The following is a 26,288-nucleotide window of genomic DNA, read 5'->3' as shown; positions in this document are numbered from 1 at the left end:
AATGAGCTTAAAAAGCTTAGTTAACCATACTATCGCTGTGTCACCTAGGCATCTCCACACCTCAATGGGGATACCATCAGGACCCATCGCTTTACCGCCCTTCATCCTCTCCAAAGCCTCCCCGATCTCTGCCTCCTGAAATCTCCTCACAAAACGTCTATTGGTATCGTCAAAGGAGTCATCTAGCTCAAAAGTAGTGCCCTCATTCTCCCCATTAAACAGATTGTCGAAGTACTCTCGCCATCTGCCCTTGATCTCGTCATCCTTCACTAGAAGTCGATATGTCCCATCCTTGATGCATTTGATTTGGTTGATGTCCCGTGTCTTCCGCTCGCGGATCCTAGCCATCCTATAAATGTCCTTCTCCTCTTCCTTCGTGCCTAGTCGCTGATACAGGTCATCGTACGCCTTACTCTTTGCTACACTCAAAGCTGCAATCACTTATTTATGTCATACACAAAGGATGAACTATTGAATGCAAGTTACTTATTTGCTTCTTTGGAGAGAGAGTTTCTTCAAGTTGTAAACTGTATTGTTTGGTAAAGAAACTCCAGGACAAGTTGACATTCAGTGTTTTTTTAGTTTACATTTCTCGGTTTTCCATAAATATATGTGTAGTAAAATGCAGGTTGCTACGTTAAAGTTTCTCCTTTTAATATAATTCGTTGATGCATATTCTGTCATTTGTCCATGCATGTCTAATTGTTTTTCTGACTTTGTCTTTAGGTTCCAGATGCTCTGTATGGTGGCACAGGCAACTATGCTAGTGCACTGTTCCTTACATCAGCCAAAGCAAACACATTGGACAAAGTTGAATCTGAGATTAAAACTATTGTAGAGGCATCCAAGAAGAGCCCGCTGTTTTCTCAATTCATAAAGGACTTGTCAGTTCCAAAAGAAACCAGAGTGAAGGCTATAACTGAAATATTCGCTGAAGCTGGGTTTTCAGATATCACAAAGAATTTCTTGGGTATGCTCCCTGCTCACTCATTTTATATGCCTAATTGAGTTAGCTATATTTTCTTGTAATGTTTTGATTATGCCTCTGTGGGACCGAAGCCGGCGACCAGAGAGGGGTGAATGGGAGCCGATCAAAATTTCGTCGAAATTCGAAATGTTGGCCTATATCCCAAAACCACCGCAGACCCTCGAACCTAGGTCAGCGAGAATAGCTATGAACAAGCTATCTCGAAGCAAAAGACCCGAGTCGCAAAGCGGAAGCAAAAGCGAGAGAAACTTCTCAAATCGAATCTGCTCAGGCACAGACCGGTCTAACCGGTATAGAGGACCGGTCTGACCAGTCAAGCAGTTCAAAAACAGGCAGACCGGTCTGACCGGTCTCGCCAACCAGTCTGACCGGTGGCGTCCAGAAAACCCCGAAAATTCAGTCCCAAAACTGTGAATCGAGAGCAAATCCCGTCCAAATTGGATGAAACTTGGAGGATAGCTTCGTTCCTACCCCAAGAGTGTATCCCCGAGAAATCTCACCCTAAATATATCCATAGCACGAGAATTTTGGGATGAGATCAAAGGGGATGGGGTTTTCTCTAGTCTCCAAGAAATCGAATTTGGACGAGCTAATGATTCCAGAGGGTTCAAGAACAAAATAGAGGCATGGGAATCACAGCAAAGAACTCATGGACTCCTCGCAATCAAGTGCATCAAAAACAAAATCGAAATTTCATCAAACAAGGCACAAAACGAGGAGATGGATTGATTCAAACTGCCCAGAGGGCACGAGGAGGTTAGGGCCTCCTTTCCCAATCAAATCCACAAGAGTTCTCACACAAACAACATTCAAATCTACCCTAAAGAGATGAACAGGGGGAGAGGAACACAGGGGCGGCGGCCTGGAGGACAGAACAATTCACGGACACAATACAAAAGCCGCACTAAACCTAACACAAGTGAAGGGGTATTTATACCCGCGGGACCGGTCAGACCGGTACGCTGGACCGGTCAGACCGGTGCCAGGGACCGGTCAGACCGGTACGCTGGACCGGTCAGACCGGTGCCAGGGACCGGTCAGACCGGTTGGCCTGCAGCACCCCCTGTACACGATCTCATCCGACGGGCGAGGTTCTTTCTTCGAAACGAAGTCTTCTCCGCGATGCCGCCGTCTTGATGAAGATCCAGTCCGCGGTTTTGGAGGGTCCGAGAAACCCGGGTAGGTGGCCGGTTTTGAGAAAACCGCCAAAACCTCACGCGCGGGAAGATTCCCGCCTCCACGCCGTGGCCCTAGACGCCGTTCCCGCCTCGGCCTTCTGACGGCCCTAGACGCCGCCCGACGCCCGTCAACTCCTCGCCCGCAGCGAGGCCCTAGACGCCGTCAACGCCCGTCGCATCCGTCAATCCCGAGACCGATGCCCGTGCCTCCACGACTCGGCGTCTTCAACCGCCGTCCGCCTCCTTGGTTTTGTGGCGCAAACCAAGAAACCCGCCTTCCGTCGCCGCGTGCGCCCTTGATCCAGGAGTGGACGCCACAGCTGCCGCCCGGTCCGAGCTCCAGTCCCGACTGCCCTTCACCGCCGTCCACCACACGGTCCATCGGCCACAGCACCTCCACGGCAACTCCCCGTCGACACTCGACGCCCGTGTACCTGCAATCCAAAGACCAAGCGCACGATCACACCGCACGGTTGACAATTCACTCATCACAAGCAGGATAGAGTACTCAACATTCCTCAGCCTCGATCTCACAAGACATATTGAACCATTTTGTTGTGTTACTGCTTCCAATGATCTTTTTCATATTAACACGGAGGAAATGCTTTTTGTAGCCTTGATCTGTATTATAATGTATTATGAAACCCGTTAGTTGATGTCCTTTTCTCAAGAAGCTGTTTTGAATTTTGAATTTCAATATGTGGTACGTTTGATAAATTTATTAGACAATTTGGTTTTAAGGAAAATAAAGTGCACAATTGCATATACACTAAGTTCAGGGGGAGTAAATTTATCTTCTTGGTGTTATATGTGGATGATATTCTCTTAGCCAGTAGCGATATCAATTTGTTGCTGGAAACTAAGAAGTTCCTATCCTGTAAGTTCCAATGGGATCTTGGGGTTATCTCAGAAAACATATATTGAGAAGTTACTCAGGAAGTACAATATGCATAAGTGTTCAGCTTCGTCTACTCCTATAGTCAAGGGCGATAAATTTGGGACATTTCAATGTCCAAAGAATGAATATGAAGCTATGCAGATGAAGACTATCCCATATGCATCTACAGTTGGAAGTATTATGTATGCACAAGTGTGCACTCACCCTGACTTAGCATTTATAACTCGGATGCTTGGTAGATATCGATCCAATCCTGGAATTGATCATTGGAAGGCCGTTAAGAAAGCCTTGTGTTATATACAAGTCACTAAAGATCTCATGCTTACATATAAGAAATCTGATAACCTCGAAGTTGTAGGTTATTCAGATGTTGATTTTGCGGGATGTGTTGATACTAAGAAATCAAGTATACTGCTTGCATCTCAACTAATGCCTTTTGTATTACTTTGCCAGGCTGCTTATGAAAAGGCCAAGAGGAAGGAGCAATCGTCAAGCCACTCATCAGGAGGTGCATCTCCCAGAGGCTTTCCTGGAGGGATGCCTGGGGGTTTCCCTGGAGCTGGAGGTGCCAGGCCCTAGGGGTTTCCCTGGGGCTGGTCCCGGTAATGTTGATATGAGTAAGATCCTGAATGTAAGTGCCTGACAGCTTGCTGCCTTCCTCATTTATTTTCGTTGTTGAATCACTTTTGATAGCACATGAGTCTTAATTATCAATGATCTACTTTCTTTGTTTACCAGGACCCTGACCTGATGGCGGGATTCAGTTTCCCATAGGTCATGGCAGCTCTACAAGATGGTATGTGTCTGGCTTCCCACACAAATCTTGTGATGCTAGTACTGTTCATGTTCAGCTTCCTGTTTTTTGTGTCCTGGTCAATTCTGGTGCTGCAGAGGTAATCCTAATGTTATACTAGTGTTAGCTTTATGGCATCAGAATAGATAGTGCTAGTGATGGTAGTGCAAGTAAATGCTGAGTTTGGTTAAGAGTTGAGGAGATTTTGTTACGTGAGGTCTTCCCTAACAGTACTAGTTAGCGCATCGACTTGTGTGTTTAATCTGGTAATTTTTATAGTCCATGGTGGTTTGCTTTTTGCATGATCTAAATATTAGGACAACTGTTCCCGATCGAGTGTAAGTAGATCTAGCTAGCGAAGCATGTCCAAGATGAAATCAAGCTTACACTAGTATGTTAAGACATGAAGCTGTGTCGAGCCACCTGTTTTCCTTGCTTATATAACTTACATACATGTTCAATGATTTGACTCGGTTTTTAATCCTTGGTTGCAGTTATTGTAGTGATGAACAATTCTGCCAACTTTGCCAGGCACCAAGCGAATCCCAAGGTGGGCACTATCATAGCAAAGATGATGGCCAAGTTTGGTGGGTCCCAGTGAAGCTTGTGTGTCAGTCAGGTTTTGTGGGTAGCTAGCAAATGCTCGTTGGACAGTCATCAGGTGTTCCCTTTTTGTGCATCTGGGATGGGTTTAGCTTGTGATGAAGAACATGAGTGATTTTTTCTTCTTTTTGTGCATCTGGAGGTGCGTTGAGCTGGTGATGAAAAACACTAATGTGCTCGCTGCGGGAAGTTTGGATCGTTCGTATGTCCCCGTGCTGAATTATGGAATCTCCTTTGTGCTCCGGATAGTGTGTGCTCTCCTCTGCTTTTTCTTTTGTCCGGTGCATATCCCTGCCTGCACGATGTAATTCACGCTCAAGGGAAGGAATAATCCCGCGTGCTTTATTTTCTTTTGCAAAGGAAGAAGACAGCCAGGGATTCTTCTTTCGATCTCTTGTATAATATGCATGTGGTGACTGTACTGGTATTCTAGCTTCCATGGATCATCCATCCATCCCCACTGCTAACCTTTTTTTCTTTGGCATCTCTATCTAGTGGGGGCTATAGTGGTTGGCTGGTGATGCATGGTCAGCTGCCTTCCTCCATCTGGTGCTGCTGCTGCTGCATTAGAAGAGGACAAACAGGAAATATCTCTATCACTATGTCCCTGATCGCGGATGATCCTGAGCAGTCCCCCAGGGACTGCTCCTCCATGTACCGACGACGAGGACGGGCGCGGACTGCTCCCCCAAACACTAATGTGCTAGAGGCGGGGATGTGGGTGCTTACAACTATTCAGACAAAATGATTCACAAGCGTCTCCTCCGCCGTGCTGAGTTATGGAATCTCCTTTGCGCTGAATTATGGAATCCTTAAGTGCTGGTAGTAGCGATACTACAATGGTGTTTTTTTTTCTTATTTTTGGATCAACTAAATAATTACTATGATGCTACCAATCCGGATGCTTGGAATGAATGTGGTTGATTAATCCGCTTATTTGGATGGCTGGCTGGACCTGGGCATCACCAGCCACCACGCCAGCCCCAGCCCCGCTGAGGCGCTGAGCCACCAATCAGTGCCGTGTCTATTTATCGCGCGCACGACTCCATGCAGAGCTATCGTAGCTGTCGTCTTCTACCTCCAGCAGGGAAACAGGGAGCGCCCGCCGGCGAGCTAGGGGAGGGGGAAGGGGCAGGATGTGGCCGGCGAGGGTGGTGGAGGTCGCCGGCGGTCGGGGTGGTGGAGGGTGGCGGCAGCCTTAGGATCCGGGGTTGCTGGAGGTGGCGGCGGCGGCGGCGGAGGACTCCATGGCCACCGGACCTAGAAGAGAAGGTGGGGGGGAGGAATCGACCGGCGGTGGGCGGTGGTGTGTGGGTGGGCGGCGCGGCGGAGCGCCACCGGCCGGGGTGGTGGGCGCCAGCGGCCGGGCCAGGTCCCGGGCGGGGGCGTGGCGCCGGAGAGGTTAAGGGAGGGCGGGGATGCGCCGGCGATGGTTGATGGGCGGACGGCGTGGCGGCAAGAGCAGCCGGCCGGGGCGGAGGACGAAGGGGCGCGGGCGGAGGACGCGGGGCGGGACGGGACAGAGAAGATAAACAGTGCTTCTGCGATTGGATTCGAGGAATAGACCCCCCCCCCCCCAACCAATCAGCCACTCCAGCCCCAGCTATCCGAACAGGGTGGTGGATCTAGAGGCAGAAAGCTGCTGTTATCCCTTTTTCTTATCTTTTCTTTGGTAAAAAGATGGGGCCGTAAACGCGATGGCACCAAACGACAGCAGCGAATCCTTGGTAACAACACAGGCAAGTTCATAGGCCAAAGTGGCTCATCCACACAGCAATGACAATTTAAAGATTGTACTTAAAAAATCTGGACACATGACAAACTTCTTCCTTGACCACACACGATAAACTTAACATAACTTATCCGTTCATACAACATAAAAATAGACCATAAAAGATAGATGCTTCCTAGGCCACAACATGAAACACAGCTCCTCAATCTTGTTGACAAGCAAGACAGGAGCCTTTCTTGTGGAACCATTTAGACGGATGCAATATGGTTGGTCGAGAAGACCACAACCTATGAAGTTGGCGGGAATAGACTCATTCCATATGCTCCCTCTTCTTCCTGCAATAACATAAAATACTGTAGCGGATTAAAAATGATCTAGATGGATGATGTTCAAATTAAACTTGCTTCTGTACTGCGACCAAGACACAGCCTGTTCGGGTGGCAATAACTGGCTGGGCTGGAGCGGGAAAAGGAGGCCGAACGGCGGCTGATCAGCCCAGCCGGCTGCTCCCAGCCATCCGAACGGGGCCAGAAGGCTTAGCATGCAAGGTCAGTGATTCGTAAAGTAGTTGTTTACTTAGGAAAGTATTGCCAAAAAGAGACAACGCTTGAAGGTAAAAAGTAGTACACTTGAGTTCTAACTGCTAGCAATTTCCAACAGCATATAACAGAAGGTATATATTGGCAGCTGTTATGTTCCAATCATAAGCTTCAAGGCTCAAATGCTTAGTAGGCTGCAGGCTACGCTAGTATTATGCAGGTTGGAGAAAGAGGGTACACTACAACATATGAAATGCCAGCGATGCATGATTAAAGCGATGCACACAACTTGCATACATGTGCAGCAATATTCAGTTATGGAACCGGCAGAATCGAAACCTACTGAATAATAAATAGGTGATAGATATAAAAAGGGCAGCAGCAATATTATGTACCTTGACAAATTGAGGAACTTGGGGAACTCACAAGGGATGAAGGGCACGACAGCCATGGACCTATACTCGATCAGGTCAGCGTCATCAGTTTTACGGCCCTCATCCCCATTGATATGCAGAGAAAATGACTCCACGGTCTTGGTGCTCATGTCGATGGAGACCACCCACATCTTCTTGTTGGCAGCATATCCAAACTGGACGGAAAGGAAGTGCGCTACATGTGGCCTGTCGATGTCGACTCGAGGGAACATGAGGATTTGGCGCGGGAGGCGAGTGTTGGCCTCCCAGAGCTCACCGGAGGTGACCGTGTAGTCCTCCTTCCACGCCATGCTGCCGCCGCCTAACATGAGGGTGTGGCAGGTGATGGTGAAACCAGTGCCGGGTTTGAGTGCTGCGAAGGGAATGCCATCATCACGGGTGATATTGACAAACTTGAGCGCACGGCCGCTGTCTACAACGGACACAGCACGGTAGCAGCTGGTGGATGTGCCCTTGCGTATGCCGGAAATAGGCAACTTGTCCAGACTCCAGAGGGAACCAGATGAAGGAGACAGTAGGTTGGTTGGGCAGTTTGGACATGTCACAGAAGAGGATGCCTCGGTGGTAGTCGATCCAGCACAGCCATTTGTCGAAGGGGATGACAGCGTCGGTATACCACCAGCAGATTTGAAAGAGATCAGCATCACCAGGGTCGTTAGTGGACAGGAATTCCACACGCACGGACTCCCATGGGACGCCAAGTTGATCTCTATCTGAGCGCAGCAAGCAGATGTCAGCGAAGACCTTATTGCGGTTGATGGGTTTGAAAAGAGTAAGCTCTGCCACCACGAACTCTTCGCCTCGGCACCAGAAGCCCAAGTTAAAGACATTAAGCAGGCGGGGGTAGCATCAGGAAGACGACGACGAGGAGGTACCCGGCCACTATCGCGGGTATAGTCAAAGGCGGGCTCGGGACAAGTGGGGAGCGCTTTGAGCGAGGAGGAAGGATGCTCATTGGCGTTGAAGATGAAGAAGTTCTGCACCGTTAGCATTGTAGACGTCCGGGTGGCGACGCGAATCAGGGCGAGATGGCGGTGGGTCGCCACGATGCTCAAGGAGTCGCCACCATGCGATCAAGAAATCCCGGCACCGGCAGCTGCGCGTAGAGGCGGGAGATGTGCGGGGGCTCGGCGAGGGAGAAGGCGATGCGGAAGCTGGCGCCCCAGGAGGTGGTGCCGGTCACCCTGATGGGCGCCTTGCTCTCGTCCGGGAAGTCGTCGTCCCTGCGGAAGACGAAGGGCTCCAGAAACACCCAGCTGGGGAAGCCGGCGGCGGACATGGCGACCTTGAGGCAGCAAACTCCTGGGAAATTAAATTCGGAATCCAACCTCTGTGAGGACAAATCGGGGGATTTGTAAGGTGATGAGAGCGAGGTGCCAGAGACCAAAGAGGATTTTAGGGTTACGAATTGGTGGGGGGTGTTGCGGCGGTACGAGGAGTCCTATGTCTCTCTGTCGGGAGCTAAGAGTGGCCTTCCATTCTAGATTTTCGAGAATGGATATTTTAGTCTCCGCATGAAGGACCAAATGAAGTTTATTTGTAAAATCTCTTCAAAGATGGGTATAATTTTTCGCGACGAATCTAATGATAGTAATTAATTGATAATTAACTACAATGATGCTACAGTGACCATCATCAAATCACGCGGTCAAAGGCCTCATTAGAATCTTCAGAGTTTCTGGCGCAGGGTTCTGAATTTGATTTTGTAAACTGGTTTTGTTTGATACTATAATTATCACTATAATTATCGATCAAAGTGTTACTATTTTTTTAAAAAGAACCAAACCAAACAAGGCAGTAGTATCTTGTGGAAGTGGAGGCTCCGAGGCTGGGATGCGTGAAAAGGCCGGCCGCAGAGCCGACTGTCCACTAGGCCCAGGTCGAAAAGTGTAGAGACCTGGATACATACGGCCTATTTGGACTTGGAGTTGTTGATACATACGGCCTATTTAACAATAGTACAAGCATCGTCCACTCAGGCATGGTGCGTTGGACGAACTCTTCTTATTTAAGCCCATTGATACATACGGCCTATTTAGACTTGGAGTTGACGAATCGGCGTACACGACCGCCGACACCAACGATGCTTGTACTATTGTTAAATGTTCAAATTATTTTATCATAAAAAATGAAATAATTTTTTATGATGGAATAGTTTAAGAAAAAATTATTTCGTAACAAAAAATGGTACCATCAATAAATTCATCTGAACCATACTTGTACGTAGGTTTGTTGGGCCGGTTTTATGCTCCAAATATGGAATCCGGTTTTATGCTCCAAATATGGAATCCTGGGGACCGCTTACTACAAGATCAGCTCGGAGTCACGCGCGTAAGCCCAAATAACGCACGTAGGGTGTGTTTGGTTGGATTGTGACTTTTGATAAAGTTGTTGTGGACTATGATTTTTGAAAAAGTAATTTTAACAAAGCTGCTTTAGGATGCTTGGAAGCCCGTTTGGTTGAGCTAATGTGGCTTTTGGAGAAGTCCTTCCCACTTACAAGTAGGTCCCCGATATCATACACATACACGGATTAGACCTTCTTGCTCTCCAATTCTTGCTGTGCCTGGAGAGCACGATGCAGGGGAGGGGCTCACCGGACCGCGGTCGCACTATCGGAGCACGTCCTGCGCCAGCGACGCGCGCGGCCGAGCACGCCGAGAACTCGCGCCGGCGGCGATGCGCGGCCGAGCTCGCCCTTGGGGCGGAGCTCGCGCCAGCAGCTCGCGCGCGGCCGAGCTCGCCATTGGGTCGCCGAAGGGGAGGGCCGAGAGGATGGAGGGGCACTGGAGGGGCGGAGCTCGCGCTAGTGGCTGGCGCGCGACCAAGCACGCCATCGGATCACCGGAGGGGAGGGCCGAGAGGGAGGCGGGGCACCGGAGGGCGCGGAGCTCGCGCAGGCGGCTGGCATGCGACTGAGCTCGCCCTTGGGACGGAGCTCGCGCCGGCCGCGGGCTCGCGCGGCCGAGCTTGCATTATCTGGTGGAGTCGAAAGAGGCCCAAATGTCTGTCCATCGAGGCCCACGTGGGTAAAGTACAGCCCATGAGCCGAGGCGATTATCAAGGCCCACGTGGCAAAATTACAGCCCATGAGCCGAAGTGGTCAAGAATTTGTGCACTCTGGGCCGCTCCCGAGAATCGTGGTTGTGCCCTGTGCTCTCGGCATCGCCTCCGCTTCCTCTTTTTCCTCCTCGTCCTCGAGACCACCGCACCAGCCTCCTCGTCCCGATCTCCTCCCACCCCCGCACCCAAGGGTTTCGCTCTCCACCGCCGCGGAACAAGCCAGCGAACAGGGATGGCGGCGGCGCGGCACCTCAGATCCGGCCTCCCCCTCATCCGCGCTCAACTCGCGGCCTCCGAATCTGCCGCCGTTGCCCAGGTCCCTGCCCCTCTCTCCGTGGTGGAAACAGATCCATTTATCTCGATTTCGTTTGGCCTTCCGCGTCCTGTATCCGATCTAGGACTGCCCTGCCTCGTGATGTTTTAGGTTGTTTTGCAGGGGGGTTTCTGAGTCATCCTTGTGATATTTAGGTTCATTTTTGGGGGCTGACGTGTTCGTTCTGATGCAGGGTTCGAGGGGCTTCTCGTCGCAGGTGGCCAAGCCCACCGGGAAGCAGGTCAAGGTACTAGTATTGTATCCCCTGTGGTGCTAACGCATTTTTGAAATGGGATACGTATGTTGTTTCTTATGTGTGAGTGGGGATAGGCAACTCTTGTCAATGTATCATTGGCATTACGGGGTTATGCAACTATTTCTCTAGTATATATCCTGCCTACTGTCATTAAACCTAATGCAGTACTAGGGTTGGATGCCATTTGATTTTTTAGTTGTAACTATGCAATCACTTATTTATTTCATACAACTATTGAATGCGAGTTACTTATTTACTTCTTTGGAGAGACAGTTTCTTCAAGCTGTAAACTGTGTTGTTCGGTAAAAACTCCAGGACAAGTTGACATTCAGTGTTTTTTTTTAATTTACATTTCTCGGTTTTCCTTTAAATATCTGTGTAGGAAAATGCAGGTTGCTACGTTAAAGTTTCTCCTTTTAATATAATTCTTTGTTGCATGTCCATCATTTGTCCATGCATGTCTAAATTGTTTCTCTGACTGTCTTTAGGTTCCAGAAGCTCTGTATGGTGGCACAGGCAACTATGCTAGTGCGCTGTTCCTTACAGCAGCCAAAGCAAACGCATTGGACAAAGTTGAATCTGAGATTAAAACTGTTGTAGAGGCATCCAAGAACAGCCCGCTGTTTTCTCAATTCATAAAGGACCTGTCAGTTCCAAAAGAAACCAGAGTGAAGGCTATAACTGAAATATTCGCTGAAGCTGGGTTTTCAGATGTCACAAAGAATTTCTTGGGTATGCTCACTGCCCACTCATTTTGTATGCCTAGTTGAGTTAGCTATATTTCCTTGTAATGACTTGATTACCCTTGTATGTCACAGCACGTACTGAACCATTTTCTCGTGTTATTGGTTCCAATAGTCTTTTCCATATTAACACGGAGGAAATACTTTTGGTACTTTGGTAGCTTTGATCTGTATGATAATTTGTCACGTGCAGTATTTTATTTATTGAAGCAGCTTATAGGTTATATGCTTGTTACCAAACCTGTTAATCGATGTACTTTTCTCAAGGAGCTGTTTTGAATTTCAGTATATGGTACGATTGATAACTGCATATTGTTCGTTCCATACTATGTATCTTGTCAGTGTCTAACTTTGTGTTGGTTTATGAAGCTGTCTTGGCGGACAATGGCAGGCTGAAATATATTGAGCGGATTGCTGAGAGATTTGTTGATTTGACCATGGCACATAAGGGGGAGGTGAAGGTTGTTGTCAGGACAGTTATTGTAAGTTGATTTTTCATACCTTTTTTTCCTATTGCCAATTTGCCACTGTGATTATAGTACCTGTTCAAATGGCTCAGTCCCCTTCACATGTTAAAAGAAATGTTTGTGATGCATATGTAGCTTTCTTTTGCTTGACTTCATGACAATACAATATGAATCGTGATGGATAGCATTGATGTGTATTTCTATGGGTTCTTCTTAAGTTTTTTTTCTTTTCTTATTTGGTATATTTTATATTCCAAGCTGAAAATAGCTATACATTAATCATAGAGGCAAAAAGTTTTTTTGGGATAAAAATTGTACGGTGTCTCCAGATTACATATGAAAAAATTGCCAGGTATTTTGTCATTCATATACTAGTCATGACTGGCATTCATATACTATGTCTCCAGATTTGACCACTGTGATTACAGTATCTGTTCGAAACTTCGAATAGCTCAGTCCCCTTCACATGTTAAAAGAAATGTTTGTGATGCATATGTAACTTTCTTTTGCTTGACTTCATGACAATATAAAATGAATCGTGATGGATAGCATTGATGTGAATTTCTATGGGTTCTTCTTAAGTTTTTTTTATTTTGGTATATTTTATCTTTCAAGCTGAAAATAGCTATACATTAACCATAGAGGCAAAAAGGTTTTCTGGGACGAAAATTGTATGTGTCTCCAGATTACATATGAAAAAATTGACTGGTACTTTGTCATTCATATCTTTTGAAGTTGCAAAATAAAGAAGCAATCTATACTAGTCATGACTGGCAGCAGGAAGTGCTGTAGTGCAAAGATCTGAGTGGTCTTGAGCAGGGGTGGAGCTACGTTGTAGCTGCCGGGTGCGGCCGTACCCACAAAATTTTGAAAACCAGCTATTACTTCTAAAGTTTCACCATATCATCCATGTGATCTGAAGTGCCGCACCCCCCTCAATTTCTCTCTAGCTTGCACCTGGTCTTGAGTACTCCATATCAGCGTTTGTCATGCATAATTTTTTTTTGGAGTTGACATGCTTAGTCATACTCTGACCAATTGGAGAGGCAAACCTTGGTAATTTTAACACAGCATTTGTAGCCAGCAAATATAACACTGGCACCTTGTTCCTTTTAGCTGTTTCGTTTGCTAGTGGTTTTTTTGGTTTTCTTTCTTAGTCTTAAATGACTTAGGTGGAATATCTACATATTTTGGTGCATTGGGTTTTGATCCATTGAAGAAAACCAATTTGCAGAGCAAAGGGGCCAGATAAGTGGTGATCTTTGCATTGAAGGTTGGCGAAATCAAACTACACACTGCAGTTCTCCGTGCCGCTCAGAGTTGCTCCATTTTGTGACGGCCTCGAACAAGCTGCTACATTTTTTATCACACAATCACCCAGCAAATTTTGATAACCTTGCAAAATGAGATAAATCATTACAGAATTTAGGAATCTTGCTTAACTCAGATCATCCATAGGTCAAGGTGTCATAGTGCTGATACATGTTTCTTTCCTGTTAGCCACTTCCCGAGAAGGAGGAGAAAGAACTCAAGGAGACATTGCAAGATATCCTTGGGAAGAACAAAACTATTTTGGTTGAACAGAAGGTAACTTACTTGGTCCACGAGCTTCATGCGTAGCCTCAAAAGTAATATATGAAGGAATGTTCCTTAATTGTGTTTTCTCTGCAGATTGACTACAGCATCATGGGAGGACTTGTGATTGAATTCGGGCAGAAGGTGTTTGATATGTCGATCAAGACTAGGGCAAAGCAAATGGAGGCGTTCTTGAGGCAACCCCTTGAAATCTAACTTCCTTTTGGATAAAAACATCATCAGAATGCAGTGGCTGTGCTGCGGAAGGTTTCCTCATGTCTGCAACTGCAACTTTTATCTGGCCTTTGAATAAAATGTTTCCTCTAACAAGAGAATGCCACTGTTTTTATTTTGTCTTGTGGGCTAGAGGCCTGCTGAACAATTTATGTTTATTTCTTGTTACTTGAAGAAGCTTGCACCGAAAACATGATGGATGCCATGAAAAGTTTTTCAGCTCCAAGTCATTGGAATATATGAATTTTTTCCTCAAGAAATGAACTGTTCTTTGTATATTCAGTTTCTCATGTGAAGATTATCGATGCCAAAATAAACTATTCTTGCCTTCATGTGATTATCTCATGACTGTATCTCGGAATGTACTATCTGAATAGTAAGTTTTGATCTTTAAAATAACAGCATGCCAGATCTGTGTGCTTGGACGCCTTGTTTATGTGCTATATGACTATATCCCAGACAGACTTTTTGCCTGCAGCAAGATACTATGCTCCCTTTTGTTTGTATTTCAGAAAGGGAAACAAAGTGTCCGTTCATTAGATGTTGCGCTGCCTTGTGGCTCAACTCTTGCTGTGAACGGGAGCAATCGGCAGTAATCACCATCATCCACGCAACTCATGCCTGTCACACCTCCAATCATTGTGTTGGTTATTATTTCCTTTTGGCGGCTGTTGGCAAGTCTTGGGAGCAGTTCTCAAACCGCACTGCTTTCTGTTTTCTGATGTTTATGTGTTCCAGCAGAAAACATGCTAAAACATGTGCCGTAGTCATGGAATGTGCATGTGTGCTTGCCCTGACGCGTGCCTTTGCTTCCTTCCATGTCTTGATGCGCAGGCAAGGTTGAGAAAAAGGAACGCCTAGCCCCTAAAGTGCCGGGCCAGGGTGTGTTGGCTTGGAAGAATAAACAAAATCGATTCCCCAAGCCACAGCTCAGGGCAGCTCAAGCAACCTTAACCTCTGGGTCACTCTTCCAAGCAACCCACGCAGTTATGGCATGCTAAGCTCCCAGCTGCTTCCTCCATGTCCTCACCGCCTCATCTTCCTCCCTCGTCGTCGCCGTTAGCTGCTCCTTTGGCTCTGCCTCCACGATGGCGTCGTGCGCGGCGGAGACGGGCCTGATGGCCATGGACTGCCTGGTGGTGTGCTGCTGCTGCCCGTGCCTGGTGCTGCAGGTCACCGTGTTCCTCTTCGTCAGGCTGCCCAAGAAAGTGGTCGTCAAGACGAAGCGGATCATCCTGAGGAGATGGCACAGGAGGAGGCCGCTGGCGGCGTCGGCGTCCAAGGGAGCAGCTGAATGCGCGGCCTCGGCGCGCCTGAAGCTGGAGGAGCTGCTCGACCTGGACGACGGTTTTGATCAGGCCGCGTTCGGGGTCGGAGAGGGCGGCGCCGACGGCTGGAAAGAGCGGTGCTTCCCCGTCGACGACGACGACGCCGTGTGGGAGGCGATCATCGAGCAGGAAGGGCTCTTCTGGTTCGGCAGCTTCTGGGGCCGGCCGGAGCAGGAGGGCCCGGCTGCTGGAGGTGACGATCAGATAGCCATAGGTGGAAGCTTCAGGCTACCTGTCGGATTAGAGAGAGTCCGCGAATAGCTAGGCCAAAACGGCCAGATTCACACGACGATGTAAATACGAGGCTTTTCGCCGAGGATCTCATTCGGAGAATGTACATGTCAACGTACCAGGAACAAGGTATGTTCACGGCAGAACGAAAAGAATGTTCAGAAAGAAATCAAACTTCACCCGAGAAATTTGGGATGATATCAGTAAAGCAGCAGGATGGCCGTTGCTGGCTTGCTGCTGTTGGTGGCGGTCAGCCGGTCAATCGGCTGAGGATCTGTCCCGACTTGTCACAACTGACAAGTGATGACGCGTCACTGCATCACTGATGATTGGATCACGTCACGATACGTACACCATCGACCGTGGCTTGTCAGTTGTCACCCGTCGATCGGGTCTCACCATCCATACCGGCACGAATCCTGAAGCGCGTCCAAGCCGTGGCCACCCGTGGGCGGGGGGCCCAAGCGGGTCTCCTTCGGTTCTCACGTGAGGCGCACCTGGCGGCGGGCCCTGTCATCTCACTTGGCCTTCTGCGACACCACCCCCTGGCCAGAGCTCCCGGCTCGGCGGCGCCGCTTCGTTTCGTTGATGGATTGCGCCACCCGGTTCCGCATCCGGAACCCTTCGCCGGCCGCCGCCTCCCACTTCGCCGGCGAGAGGCGGCGCCCGGGCGGCAGGGCGTCCTTCCGGCCCATGTCGTCGGCGGCTCCGGTGGAGGAGCCGGCGGCGTCCGAGGCGAGGCGGCGGCCGTCCGGTGACTCCTTCATCCGGCGCCACCTCAGGACCCTCGCGCCGTACCAGCCCATCTTGCCCTTCGAGGTATGCATGAGCGCCCCACTGTTACTCCGTTAGATTCCTCCCTGTGTTGGGTAAAAGCGCCTTTTGCTATGCGCGCAAGGTGCTCGTGTAAATGCCCCTGGCGAGATTCTCTGGCCTACGTTGAGAACGGAATGCACAGCGCAAATTACTTAGTGCGATTGTGTATTAATTTTCCAAGCTTACTTTTGAAGTTTTGATGTTGCTATGATATTATACTGTGGTAGTAGTTTTGCGTTTGCTGAAAATTTGAGCTCTCATCAGGTGCTATCTGCTCGGCTTGGGCGTAGACCAGAGGACATAATCAAGCTCGATGCAAATGAGAATCCATATGGTCCACCCCCAGAGGTGAGTTGAGCTACATTCTTAACAAATCGGAAGTTGGACTTGGGGAACATGAAACAATGCTAAAAATCTTGAAATTCTATAATTCAGAGCTGTGCTCATTCATTCACTATAATAATAACCTTTCTTCACTGTATGTAACTATAGCATGACCTGTCCTCAATAGGTGGCTACCGCATTAGGTAATCTAAAGTTCCCCTATGTGTACCCTGATCCTGAAAGCCGTCACTTGCGTGCTGCTCTTGCTGAAGATTCTGGACTTGAATCAGAATACATACTTGCTGGATGCGGTGCAGATGAACTAATCGATTTAATTATGAGGTTAGCATCCAGCTCATGTACAACTCATTTTTTAAAGAATAGTTCTTTATCTCAAAGCTGACTTCCTCTCTATTTCCTGAATGGTGCATATGCAGATGTGTACTTGAACCAGGTGACAAAATTGTTGATTGCCCTCCAACATTCACAATGTATGAGTTTGATGCTTCAGTAAATGGTGCACTTGTTATCAAGGGTGGGCAGCTAGTTACTTCTTGGTTCTTACTTTTTTTTAACCTTACATGATTCTGGGATTTATTGTGGTTTCTGTCTACACTGTGCATCTCTAATGTAGTTCCAAGGCTTCCGGATTTTTCTCTAGACGTTGAACGTATTGTTGAAGTGGTTGAACAGGAAAAGCCAAAATGCATATTTCTGACATCTCCAAACAATCCAGATGGCAGGTATATCTGTCATCCATAACTGGAGCTATTCTATTTGGTTGTTGTCCACATTACCATGTTTTGCTGACTTGCTTTGATTCTGTTTGTTCAGTGTAATCAACGATGAGGATCTTTTAAAGATACTTGATCTTCCAATACTTGTAGTGCTGGATGAAGCTTACATTGAATTTTCAAGCCTTCAGTCAAGGATGGCATGGGTTAAGAAGCATGATAATTTGATTGTTCTACGAACATTTAGCAAACGAGCAGGTTTGTGATTTTTGTTCTTTTTTCCTCGAAATATGCAGGAGAGCTGCATATCATTGCATTAAGAAGAGGAAAGGCTAAAATAGCCGAATACGCACACCACTACGCACCCAAAACACAATACGCACCCAAAACACAAACCACTGCCCCAGCCATTGGGGGTTTTTAAACAGACATTACATTCATGCCAAAAAGAACAACACTACTAGGCTGTCGCTAACAACTCCTAGTCAGGGAGCACGACGGCGACCACTGCACTTAGCCCTTTTGCACCTGCGAGCATCCATGGTTCAGCTTCTTCCCGTGCAAGCAAGAGGGCTCTACCAACACTGGGAGCAATCCTTTCAAACACAGCATCGTTTCTGGCCTTCCAAATAGTCCATGCCCCCAAGACAACTAGAGTGTTGAAACCTTGCAGCGTGCGTGTTCAGAACGAACCAACAACTTAACTACTAAGTTGATGCTCCCCCCCCCCCCTCTCATGGCACTGCCTTGTAATCACCTGATTGATTTCCGAACTTTGCTAAGGAAACTAATAATCCAATCATTGATTGTAACTTTGTTAGCTCATATAAGCTGCTACTGCTATATGCCGATCTTCACTTACTGAAGTTATTTGCTCTTAACAAACATATGGAAGGCACGTTCGCTACACAATTGTGACCTGAGAGGTTCAGGAATGTCTTACAAGTTATTAACAATGCAGGTTTAGCTGGTCTTCGTGTGGGTTATGGAGCATTTCCTCTAAGCATTATTGAGTATTTGTGGCGGGCCAAGCAGCCTTATAATGTTTCTGTGGCAGCAGAAGTTTCAGCATGTGCCGCATTGCAGAATCCAACCTATTTGGAGGTACTACTTTTACAAAGTCACTGTAATATTTTTTTTTCACAATTTAACCTTGTCTAACTCAGTGTGCTTCCTGTTGGACATTATACAATGGAAGAATGTGAAAAATTTACTGCTACAAGAGAGGGAGAGGCTCTTTGATCTTCTAAAAGGAATACCATTCTTGAAACCGTTTCCCAGTCATTCTAACTTCATTCTCTGTGAGGTCACATCAGGAAAGGATGCAAAGAAAATAAAGGTTCGTTTTCCTTGTTATTACACATTCCTCATTTCCATCCTGTTCCATTGAGATATCATAGTCACTTCTATTGTGATTTTGATGTCAGAAAATGTCCGAAATTGGAAAATGAAGATTAGTCATCTCTGTTTCTCTTTCCAGACTACAATTGGTTGTCTGGAAAAGAATATCTTATATCTCTGTTCACATTTTCTATGAAATGCACAAATGATTGAAACAGTATGGAATGTACAATATTGTTGATGTGCTTCTATTAATAACAAAAATTTCAGGAAGACCTTGCAAAGATGGGTGTGATGATCCGCCACTATGACAAGAAGGAATTGAAGGGGTATATTCGTATTTCGGTTGGGAAACCTGAGCACACTGATGCACTAATGAAAGGCCTGAATGCACTTCAATTGTGAGCACTAGCACACCTTCACCAGTTATGGAAGCATTGAAGTACTTAACCAATATGTATGCATCAGGCTATAGATGCAGTCTATAAGAGGAGATTTGCATCATTCCAACATCTAAGCCCAAACCAACATGGGCCAATCGGTTTTCAACAACCATTTTGTTTAATAAGTCAAAAATTCGATGGTTTTAGCAAGGTTATCGTGCAGAGCAAGGCTGTAAAAGTTGAATTCCATGTGGTTATTTTCTGGGTTTGGACTGCTTGTTTGGCGGTTGATGGAGAACTGAAAATTCTGTAGGTAAATAAAGGCCAATGCAGCCATGTTTTTGTTGCCTTTGAGAAAAGGTTGTTAGACATTGCAAGCATAAACAAGGTACATGAAGGAAACTGTTGAAAGATGCAACAAGTTTCTATTCATATGCTCCATGACGACAATGCGTAAATGCTGCATGTTTATTTATGGTGCCGTGGCAGCAGCAGGATTCCCACCATGCAGCTGCATCTTGACAGCTTACTGGTACTGGCCGGCGAGCTGGCCTTCCTTGATGTAGTTCTGCCGGGGGAAAACCCTGGCCCTTGAACTATCTCCAGTATGCCATTCAGACCTTCACCACTGCAGAGCGTACAGTACCACATACCAGCGATGTGCCTGGTGGTGGTGGCGCAAGCGTCGGCGACCGCCTGGGCGTCCATGATCGCAATCCTCTTCTTGTCGAACAGGCCTCTGGTATATCAAAGCAACAAGCAATGAGAAGCAAAGCAGCAGAGTGCGGCACGAGTATGTGTTTAGTTTATTTGGCAAAAAAATTTTGAAATGGAATCTTGTTATTTCGGACTACTAAATAAAATTTATTTACAATTTTTTTTGCACGGATGGGTTATAAATCGCAAGACGAATCTAGTGAGTCTACTTAATTCATGATTAATTCATAATTAGTGAATGGTTACTATAGCATCACTTACTGTAGCCTAAACCCTTATTGTTGCATTACTGTTGCAAATTATGGATTAAGTAGGCTCATTAGATTCGTCTTGCGATTTACAATCCATCCGTACAAAAAAATAGACATCATTTAGTACTTCATGCATTGTGCCTAAATGCGTGATGTGATGTTTTTTGCCAACTTTTTTTTGGCATCTGAACACGGCCGCGTGATCTCATAATATTTATCTAACCTATACAGTCTACTCCTCATTGCAAACAAATGGGAGCACATTACTATAGTTGCTATCTTCATTCACATTGTGGCCCAGAATATGAAATGGTCCTCCCTGTCCTGAAGGAAGGATGAAAGGTCCTTTTCTCATGGCTGGATGAAATTAAATGTTGATGGGGCATTTTTTATGCAAACAGGCTCTGCAAGTACCAGTGGCATTGTTGGGGATCATAGAGGACCTGTCCTATCTTTCTGGCAAATCCTTTTCAAATATCAATAAGCAAACAAGTTGAAGTTTTAGCATCTCTTGAAGGTTTGAGCTTGCTGCAGAATGGGTGAGAAAACCGGTGACCCTTGAACCAGATTTTGTCTGACATCTAAACAAAGACAACCACGGATATGCACATGGTAAAGGAGATTCAGGGTTGCATTCAGCTAATCCCAGAGGTGAAATTCAAGAAGGTCAGAGGAGAGTACAATGCACTAGCTCATGAGCTGGCTCAATTAGCAACCTTGATTGATTATACAAGCACTCTTTTTCTTAAAAAAAAGAATTGTTATTTCCGTCCTCTTAACTAGCAGCTTAAAACGGCAAAAAAAAAAAGCATTCGATCCTTTTCGTGTCGTCGCGACTCGCGAGGCGAGAACGCTACACGCGGCCTTCCTGTCCTGTGCCCATATTCCATCCTTGTTCGGCATGGCGCTTCATCAAAAGGCAAACTTTATTCTCGCGAACGCTCTTCCAAATCTCCCCAAAAGCCATTGCTTTCGCGCTCTCGAACCAACAGTGATGGCAGTATCGATGCATGATCCATCGATTATAGGCCCCCGCGAAACCCTGTTATTGCAAAAAGCCCCCTCCCTGGCAGCAGTAGCTCCTTGGGGATGCGCATGCCGCGGCTGCCGCTCCTCCTCAAGATCGCCGCGGCGGCGGCCGCCGGGGCGCTGGCGCTCATTGTCGCGGCGCGCCTCCGCCGGGAGGACGCCGTGGCATCCCTCCGCAGGGAGATCCGCGAGGCACTCGGGGCCCTCGTCGCCGACGACGAGGACGGCGACGGCGGGAGCACCAAGGAGGACGCCTCGCCGCCGCCGCCGCCGTCCGTGCTGGTCACGGGGTTCCGGGCCCACGGCAAGAGCTCGCTGGTGAACACGGCGTGCCGCGCGCTGGCGGCCGAGGACGGCCCGCTGCTGCTGCGCGCGGAGGCGTCGCCGCCCGGCGGCGGGACCGACGGGCCCAGGCTGCGGCGGAGGGTCAAGGCCGTGGTGTCCGGGGCCGACGGCGAAGGAGCGGGGGAAGGCGACGTGGTGGAGCTGCTTGACGCGCCGCCGCTCCCCGAGGCGGTGAGGCTCACGAGGGATGACATCGACGCCGCGATCAGCGGGGGGAACCCGGAGTGCGTGGTGCTCGTGCTGCGCTGCGACGCGCCCGCCAAGGAGCGGAACGCCGCCATTAAGCGCCTCCCGGAGATTTCTGCTGCCGTCAGGAACAAAGGTCAGTCGGCTTCCAGAAGGTTCTAGAACTTCTCGTGGGCTTTGGCGTGTCGCGCAATTTGTACTGAGCCGTCTCCTAGAGAGGCCCAACCCATACAGCCATACATGGAGCATGTAGAGATTGTTAGTAATCGCAAAATTCTTATTTAGGGAGAACGCTGTTGAATTTTCATGTTGAAGTGTCCTTTTGCTTAGTGATTGTAGTATGGCCGTGTTTGGTTACACATGAAAAAAAAATCTTATATGCATGGAGTATTAAATAAAGTCTATTTGTAAAATCTTTTCGAATATGGATGCAACTTTGCGAGCTGAATTTAATGAACCTAATTAATTCATAATTTGCTACAATAACTTTACTCTAATCATGCGGTTAAAGGCCTCACTAGATTCGTCTCGTGAATTTACCCAAGGGTTCTACATGTGATTTTATAATTAGACTTTATTTAATACTACTAATTAGTGGTCAAAGGTGTAAAAAAATTTCGCTCATCCCAAACCAAACACGGCCATATATTGAAATCTTTTTGTTTCTTATGGACACAATCGTAACATCAACAACCTATAGCGAGTCTTGCAAGTAACATTGGCCCTTTTGTTTCTTTAATTTCTTTCACTCCAAGAGAAAATTGATCTGCCTTCACAGAAAAGAAAGTGAAGATTTCTCACTGATACCCCTCAAAAAAAGATTTCTCACTGATGCGATTTTCTTTACTTGACACTTTGATGTATATGATTGTAAAATATTGTCACAAGGCTGAATCTAATTATCCCTAGCATCTATTAACAGGGCTTAATTTGATCATTGTATTGACTTTTAAGAAGGCCATGAAATCAATTAGGCAGGCTGAAGAGCTTCTACGGGAGGTTTCTTTCAGGGCCCGAACTGATTGTGTCTACTTCATCGAGAACTACACTTGGAGCAACAATGGGCCCAACCTCCGCCATCCACCTGTCATCAAGAACGACTTTGAGACGCATTTCACGGTGCTGACAATCATTCGACAGTGTCTTGAGTTCATCAAGCTAAATAGGAGCCAGTCCAAGGACAAGAAGAATGGCCAGCAGGCAAAACCAGATGAGCCCAAACCTAAGAATCCACCAGCAGAAGCTAAGCAATTCCGGAAATTCAATGACTCCAGTGTAAGACTTTTCTTCAACAGCTCAGAAACTTAAATCTTCATCGATTTGCACAGGTATGGTCTACTGCAGGCTAACGTAGATATACTTGTATAGCACTGAGATAGTCTGACATGCTGCACAGAATGTACTATCGTCCATTCGTTACATGAAGATACATGTCATTTTTATCTGCCATTGGCGTATAGTTGATGTAATTCTGGTTTTCTCATGTTTCTGGCTTCATAAAGCATGGGGGAAAACCCCTTTTGCCATATAATATCATTAAGATAATAATATCACTTCTTACATCTCTAAATCACCAATATTTATAAGAAAGCATTACATGTATATAGAATCCCTTGTTTATATGTTATAATTAACCCCAGTATAGTCAAGCCGCAAGCAACTTGTACATCTAAAGATTATTGTCATAGACGGAATATGAATGGACCAACAATGTTGGCCTGCCTTATTCGCTTTATAGCCAATCAATTTAGTAATCCAGGCACCAGCAATAGTAGTCTGATGCTGAAAGTGCAAGGAGTTCTTCTGGGCTCATCCTCTCCAGCTCTCTCTGCCTCCAGGCTGGGTAGTTGTTCTGGACCTCACCTGAACCAGAGTTATAATCTCTCGGGTGAGCTTGTGATCGCATCCTGATGTACAGCCTCATTGCTGCCACACAATCCTCGTAGGGGTCCTGAATGCCTGTTTGAATGTCATACCTACAATAGGATGCAAAAACAATCTATTTAGCATTACACAAATATTAAAGAGTAGGTTGATTGTGTACATTAGCCTAGCTAGTGACATACCCCAGATATGCTTGTGTAAGGTATTTCAGGGAGTTACTCAGCTTGCTAGTCTTCATCAGAGGCGGGTATTTTGCAGTGTCCCTGCACATGTATAATAATGTGTCAAAAGACAACTGACGTGGAAACTTTGACTCCTGATTCCTGAACCATAGCTCAGTAAACAAGATCTATATATGTTAGAAAGAAGAAATACTATAAAACAATGACTTAGCTATCTTGTGCTCCTCACCTGATCATGAATGCTGGGTACTCCAACCCTAGGCGCTCAAGATCATGGTCCAGGCCGTGGCCAACCAGAATCTTTGCCCTCCCATAATTCCTTGGGCGTAACTTCCACAGTGGCTCCCCATTGCACAGGATCTCTTGGATCCTCCTTTGTGCAACCTTCAGTGGCATTGCATCCCTCAAGTACTCTGGCCTTATCCCAGTTACTTCATACCTGAACACACAAGTAATTGGTCATCTCATTTTCAGAAAGCAGTCCATCCAAATCTCTACTATCTAGTTTCAAGCATAGTGTTCATTGAATGATCGGTAATGCTTTCTTTCTGGTTTCGCTGGCCTGCTAATTTATCTTCTACCGTCATCTAGACATGGTAGACAATTGGTCTGGAGAAGTGATGGAATGAAATGTTACCTGTAGTTGGTAACAGGAGCTGTAGGCTTGACACAGGTCTGGAAGATGATATTCTCGTCTTCTCCAATGAGGCACACCATTGCACAAAGGTCCACTGAGCCGTCACTCCCTCCTCCAACCATTTTACAAGCCAGAGCAACCGCACGGCCAGTTATGCTGCCCCTGGGCATCTGGGACCGCATGGAAAAGAAAACAAATGTTAGAATCTAGTATCAACCAAAGTCAGAACAAAGGGAAGTCTATGCATCCGAGTTCTGAAATGGACTGAATATACTGTATACATGAATGAATAGAGTAGAAATCAATAAACCATTACCGGAGCAGCACGGGTGTATTGGCAGGCAGCACGGTGATATCTGACGGCGGCGTTGCTGTCAAAGATGTTGAGGCAGATGCTGCAGCCGCGAACGCTGAAGACCCGCGCGCACTCCACCTTCGGCAAAGGCCCTGAAGATCGAGAACAAGAAGAGTCAGAAACCACACTCGTTCAGCAGTAAGCTGCTATATTTTCCTCTTGGCAAATTCATTTTTGCATACCGATGAGATGCTCCCTGAGTGACTCGAAGGAGCGGCAGTGCTTGCCGCAGACGCCGCACCTGGGCTCGTGCACCGAGTGGTAGTTCACCTTCATGTGCTCCACCAGGTGCTCCATCCTGTTGTACTGCCTGTAGCAGGCCGCGCATTTGTTCCTGACCATGGAGGACATACATGCATATGCTTCATTTTGATGCATAGATTAACCTATAGCCTTCCTGGTTACAGGACGACGTAGGATCAAATATAATGCAGGATCGACTGTAATCTGACTTGTTTCATGGTTGCAAGAAATGGACAAGGATTGGTAATTGAGGTGCCTTAGCTTGAGAGGTGTGGTATAGCTTGATATCAATGCTGAAAACTGAAAGAATAGCATATCTTATCATCTTACCTCAAGGTCTCCGAGGACTCCCTCCTGCTGTCCATGACTCAGATTCCTACACTTGGGTCAAGGGTTCCTGAGTAGAGATCGAGCTCGAGGCTGGCCAGGATAGGCCGTGCCGGGAGGCTATTTATAGGCTGCCTAGAGAGATAGAACCTTCACGAGGGAAGACCCGCAGCCTTGGCAATCTGGAAAATAAAAGTTGCAGTTATCCTAAGCTAAGTGCCTAGATCTCCCTTTTCTGAGCGTGCTAAGTACCTAGCTAGTACTATGGTACCTTGTCGCTTTCAGGCCTTGACGATGGTTTGAGAGAAAATACACCTGTTCACTACCTAGTGAGCAGCAGCATTATTTGCACTATCAAAATATTTTTTCCCATTAATTTTTACCTGAACATTATTGCCGGCATTCATTAGTAAGCAGAATGGAGTTTGACACGCTGCACTATCGATAGTCATAGGCAGTTATCAAAGAAGAGTACTGGCTCTTCTTGTTAAGTAGGGCCGTGTTTGGTAAACTGTCGCGTCAAGTTTACACAAAAAGACGAACGTCCGCATGGAGTACTAAATAAAGTCTATTTGCAAAATCTTTTCAGGGACGGATGTAACTTTTTGAGATGAATCTAATGACGGTAATTAATTGATGATTTGCTACAGTGATGCTATAGTAATCATATTCTAATCACGCGGTCAAAAGCCTCATTAGATTCGTCTCGCGATTTACACGGGGTGTGTGGAGGTGGTTTTGTAATTAGACTTCGTTTACTACTCTAAATGTTTGGTCAAAGATGCAAAAAGTTTTCGCGAATTTTTTTTCCACCTCAACCAAACACGGTCTAGATTTTTTTTTTCCGTCTTCGTTTTCTATTGTGAATCAATGGGTCAGGAACACGGCCTTTGGGAACAAAAGAGAGCTGTACAAAAGATCCAAACACCTCTGGAATTACCACTTTGTCATTAGCCAGCTTCAGTACGTAGTTGCTGAAATCCTGTCCAAACTTCTGCTCATAATCAAGGGATTCACAAAGCTCTTCCTCTATCTTACTCGGGTGGCAGTGCTCGTGCCTTCTTCTAAAACAAAGGCTGGAGAACTATGAACTACTGCGGATTTTTTTTCTCTCCGAATCAGTTCAAAGTTCACAAATAATGCCGTGCCTACCGAGAGC

General features: G+C 46.8%; 5 protein-coding genes, 1 long non-coding RNA gene and 1 other non-coding gene across 7 annotated transcripts; 5 read left to right on the top strand and 2 right to left on the bottom strand.

The window, feature by feature from the left end:
• Positions 1 to 758: 758 nt before the first annotated feature.
• Positions 759 to 3,892, top strand: LOC120656983. Its single transcript, XR_005668049.1, has 3 exons — positions 759 to 970; positions 3,518 to 3,695; positions 3,803 to 3,892. It is a non-coding gene; the product is annotated as an uncharacterized LOC120656983 (long non-coding RNA).
• Positions 3,893 to 6,281: 2,389 nt separating this feature from the next.
• On the bottom strand, positions 6,282 to 7,809 carry LOC120653713. The gene is made up of 2 exons (XM_039931395.1): positions 7,127 to 7,809; positions 6,282 to 6,527 (listed from the first exon to the last, which is right to left on the bottom strand). The coding sequence occupies exons 1-2, from the start codon at positions 7,807 to 7,809 to the stop codon at positions 6,503 to 6,505; spliced, it is 708 nt and encodes a 235-aa protein (XP_039787329.1). The 3' UTR covers positions 6,282 to 6,502.
• Positions 7,810 to 10,302: 2,493 nt separating this feature from the next.
• LOC120656982 (ATP synthase subunit O, mitochondrial-like) lies at positions 10,303 to 14,094 on the top strand. The gene is made up of 6 exons (XM_039935224.1): positions 10,303 to 10,544; positions 10,735 to 10,788; positions 11,286 to 11,529; positions 11,910 to 12,022; positions 13,508 to 13,594; positions 13,679 to 14,094. Exons 1-6 carry the CDS (start codon positions 10,461 to 10,463, stop codon positions 13,796 to 13,798), a joined length of 702 nt encoding a protein of 233 aa, XP_039791158.1. The 5' UTR covers positions 10,303 to 10,460; the 3' UTR covers positions 13,799 to 14,094.
• LOC120657861 lies at positions 13,241 to 13,367 on the top strand. The gene has a single exon (XR_005668395.1). It is a non-coding gene; the product is annotated as a small nucleolar RNA snoR86 (small nucleolar RNA).
• A 1,723-nt stretch (positions 14,095 to 15,817) lies between the features above and the next one.
• On the top strand, positions 15,818 to 19,412 carry LOC120656981 (histidinol-phosphate aminotransferase, chloroplastic-like). Its single transcript, XM_039935223.1, has 9 exons — positions 15,818 to 16,194; positions 16,456 to 16,539; positions 16,703 to 16,857; positions 16,953 to 17,050; positions 17,150 to 17,258; positions 17,350 to 17,507; positions 18,211 to 18,353; positions 18,448 to 18,588; positions 18,861 to 19,412. The coding sequence occupies exons 1-9, from the start codon at positions 15,964 to 15,966 to the stop codon at positions 18,993 to 18,995; spliced, it is 1,254 nt and encodes a 417-aa protein (XP_039791157.1). The 5' UTR covers positions 15,818 to 15,963; the 3' UTR covers positions 18,996 to 19,412.
• A 1,437-nt stretch (positions 19,413 to 20,849) lies between these two features.
• On the top strand, positions 20,850 to 22,970 carry LOC120656980. Its single transcript, XM_039935222.1, has 2 exons — positions 20,850 to 21,637; positions 22,424 to 22,970. Exons 1-2 carry the CDS (start codon positions 21,031 to 21,033, stop codon positions 22,807 to 22,809), a joined length of 993 nt encoding a protein of 330 aa, XP_039791156.1. The 5' UTR covers positions 20,850 to 21,030; the 3' UTR covers positions 22,810 to 22,970.
• Positions 22,971 to 22,994: 24 nt separating this feature from the next.
• Positions 22,995 to 25,167, bottom strand: LOC120656978 (RNA exonuclease 4-like). Its single transcript, XM_039935221.1, has 7 exons — positions 25,133 to 25,167; positions 24,742 to 24,893; positions 24,521 to 24,651; positions 24,205 to 24,374; positions 23,797 to 24,006; positions 23,568 to 23,648; positions 22,995 to 23,477 (listed from the first exon to the last, which is right to left on the bottom strand). Exons 1-7 carry the CDS (start codon positions 25,165 to 25,167, stop codon positions 23,249 to 23,251), a joined length of 1,008 nt encoding a protein of 335 aa, XP_039791155.1. The 3' UTR covers positions 22,995 to 23,248.
• Positions 25,168 to 26,288: the final 1,121 nt, after the last annotated feature.

The sequence above is a fragment of the Panicum virgatum genome, chromosome 1N, assembly GCF_016808335.1.
Source record: "Panicum virgatum strain AP13 chromosome 1N, P.virgatum_v5, whole genome shotgun sequence".
NCBI lineage: Eukaryota > Viridiplantae > Streptophyta > Magnoliopsida > Poales > Poaceae > Panicum > Panicum virgatum.
The sequence above is the reverse complement of the archived record's forward strand: the minus strand, read 5'-3'. Positions and strand labels throughout refer to the sequence as shown.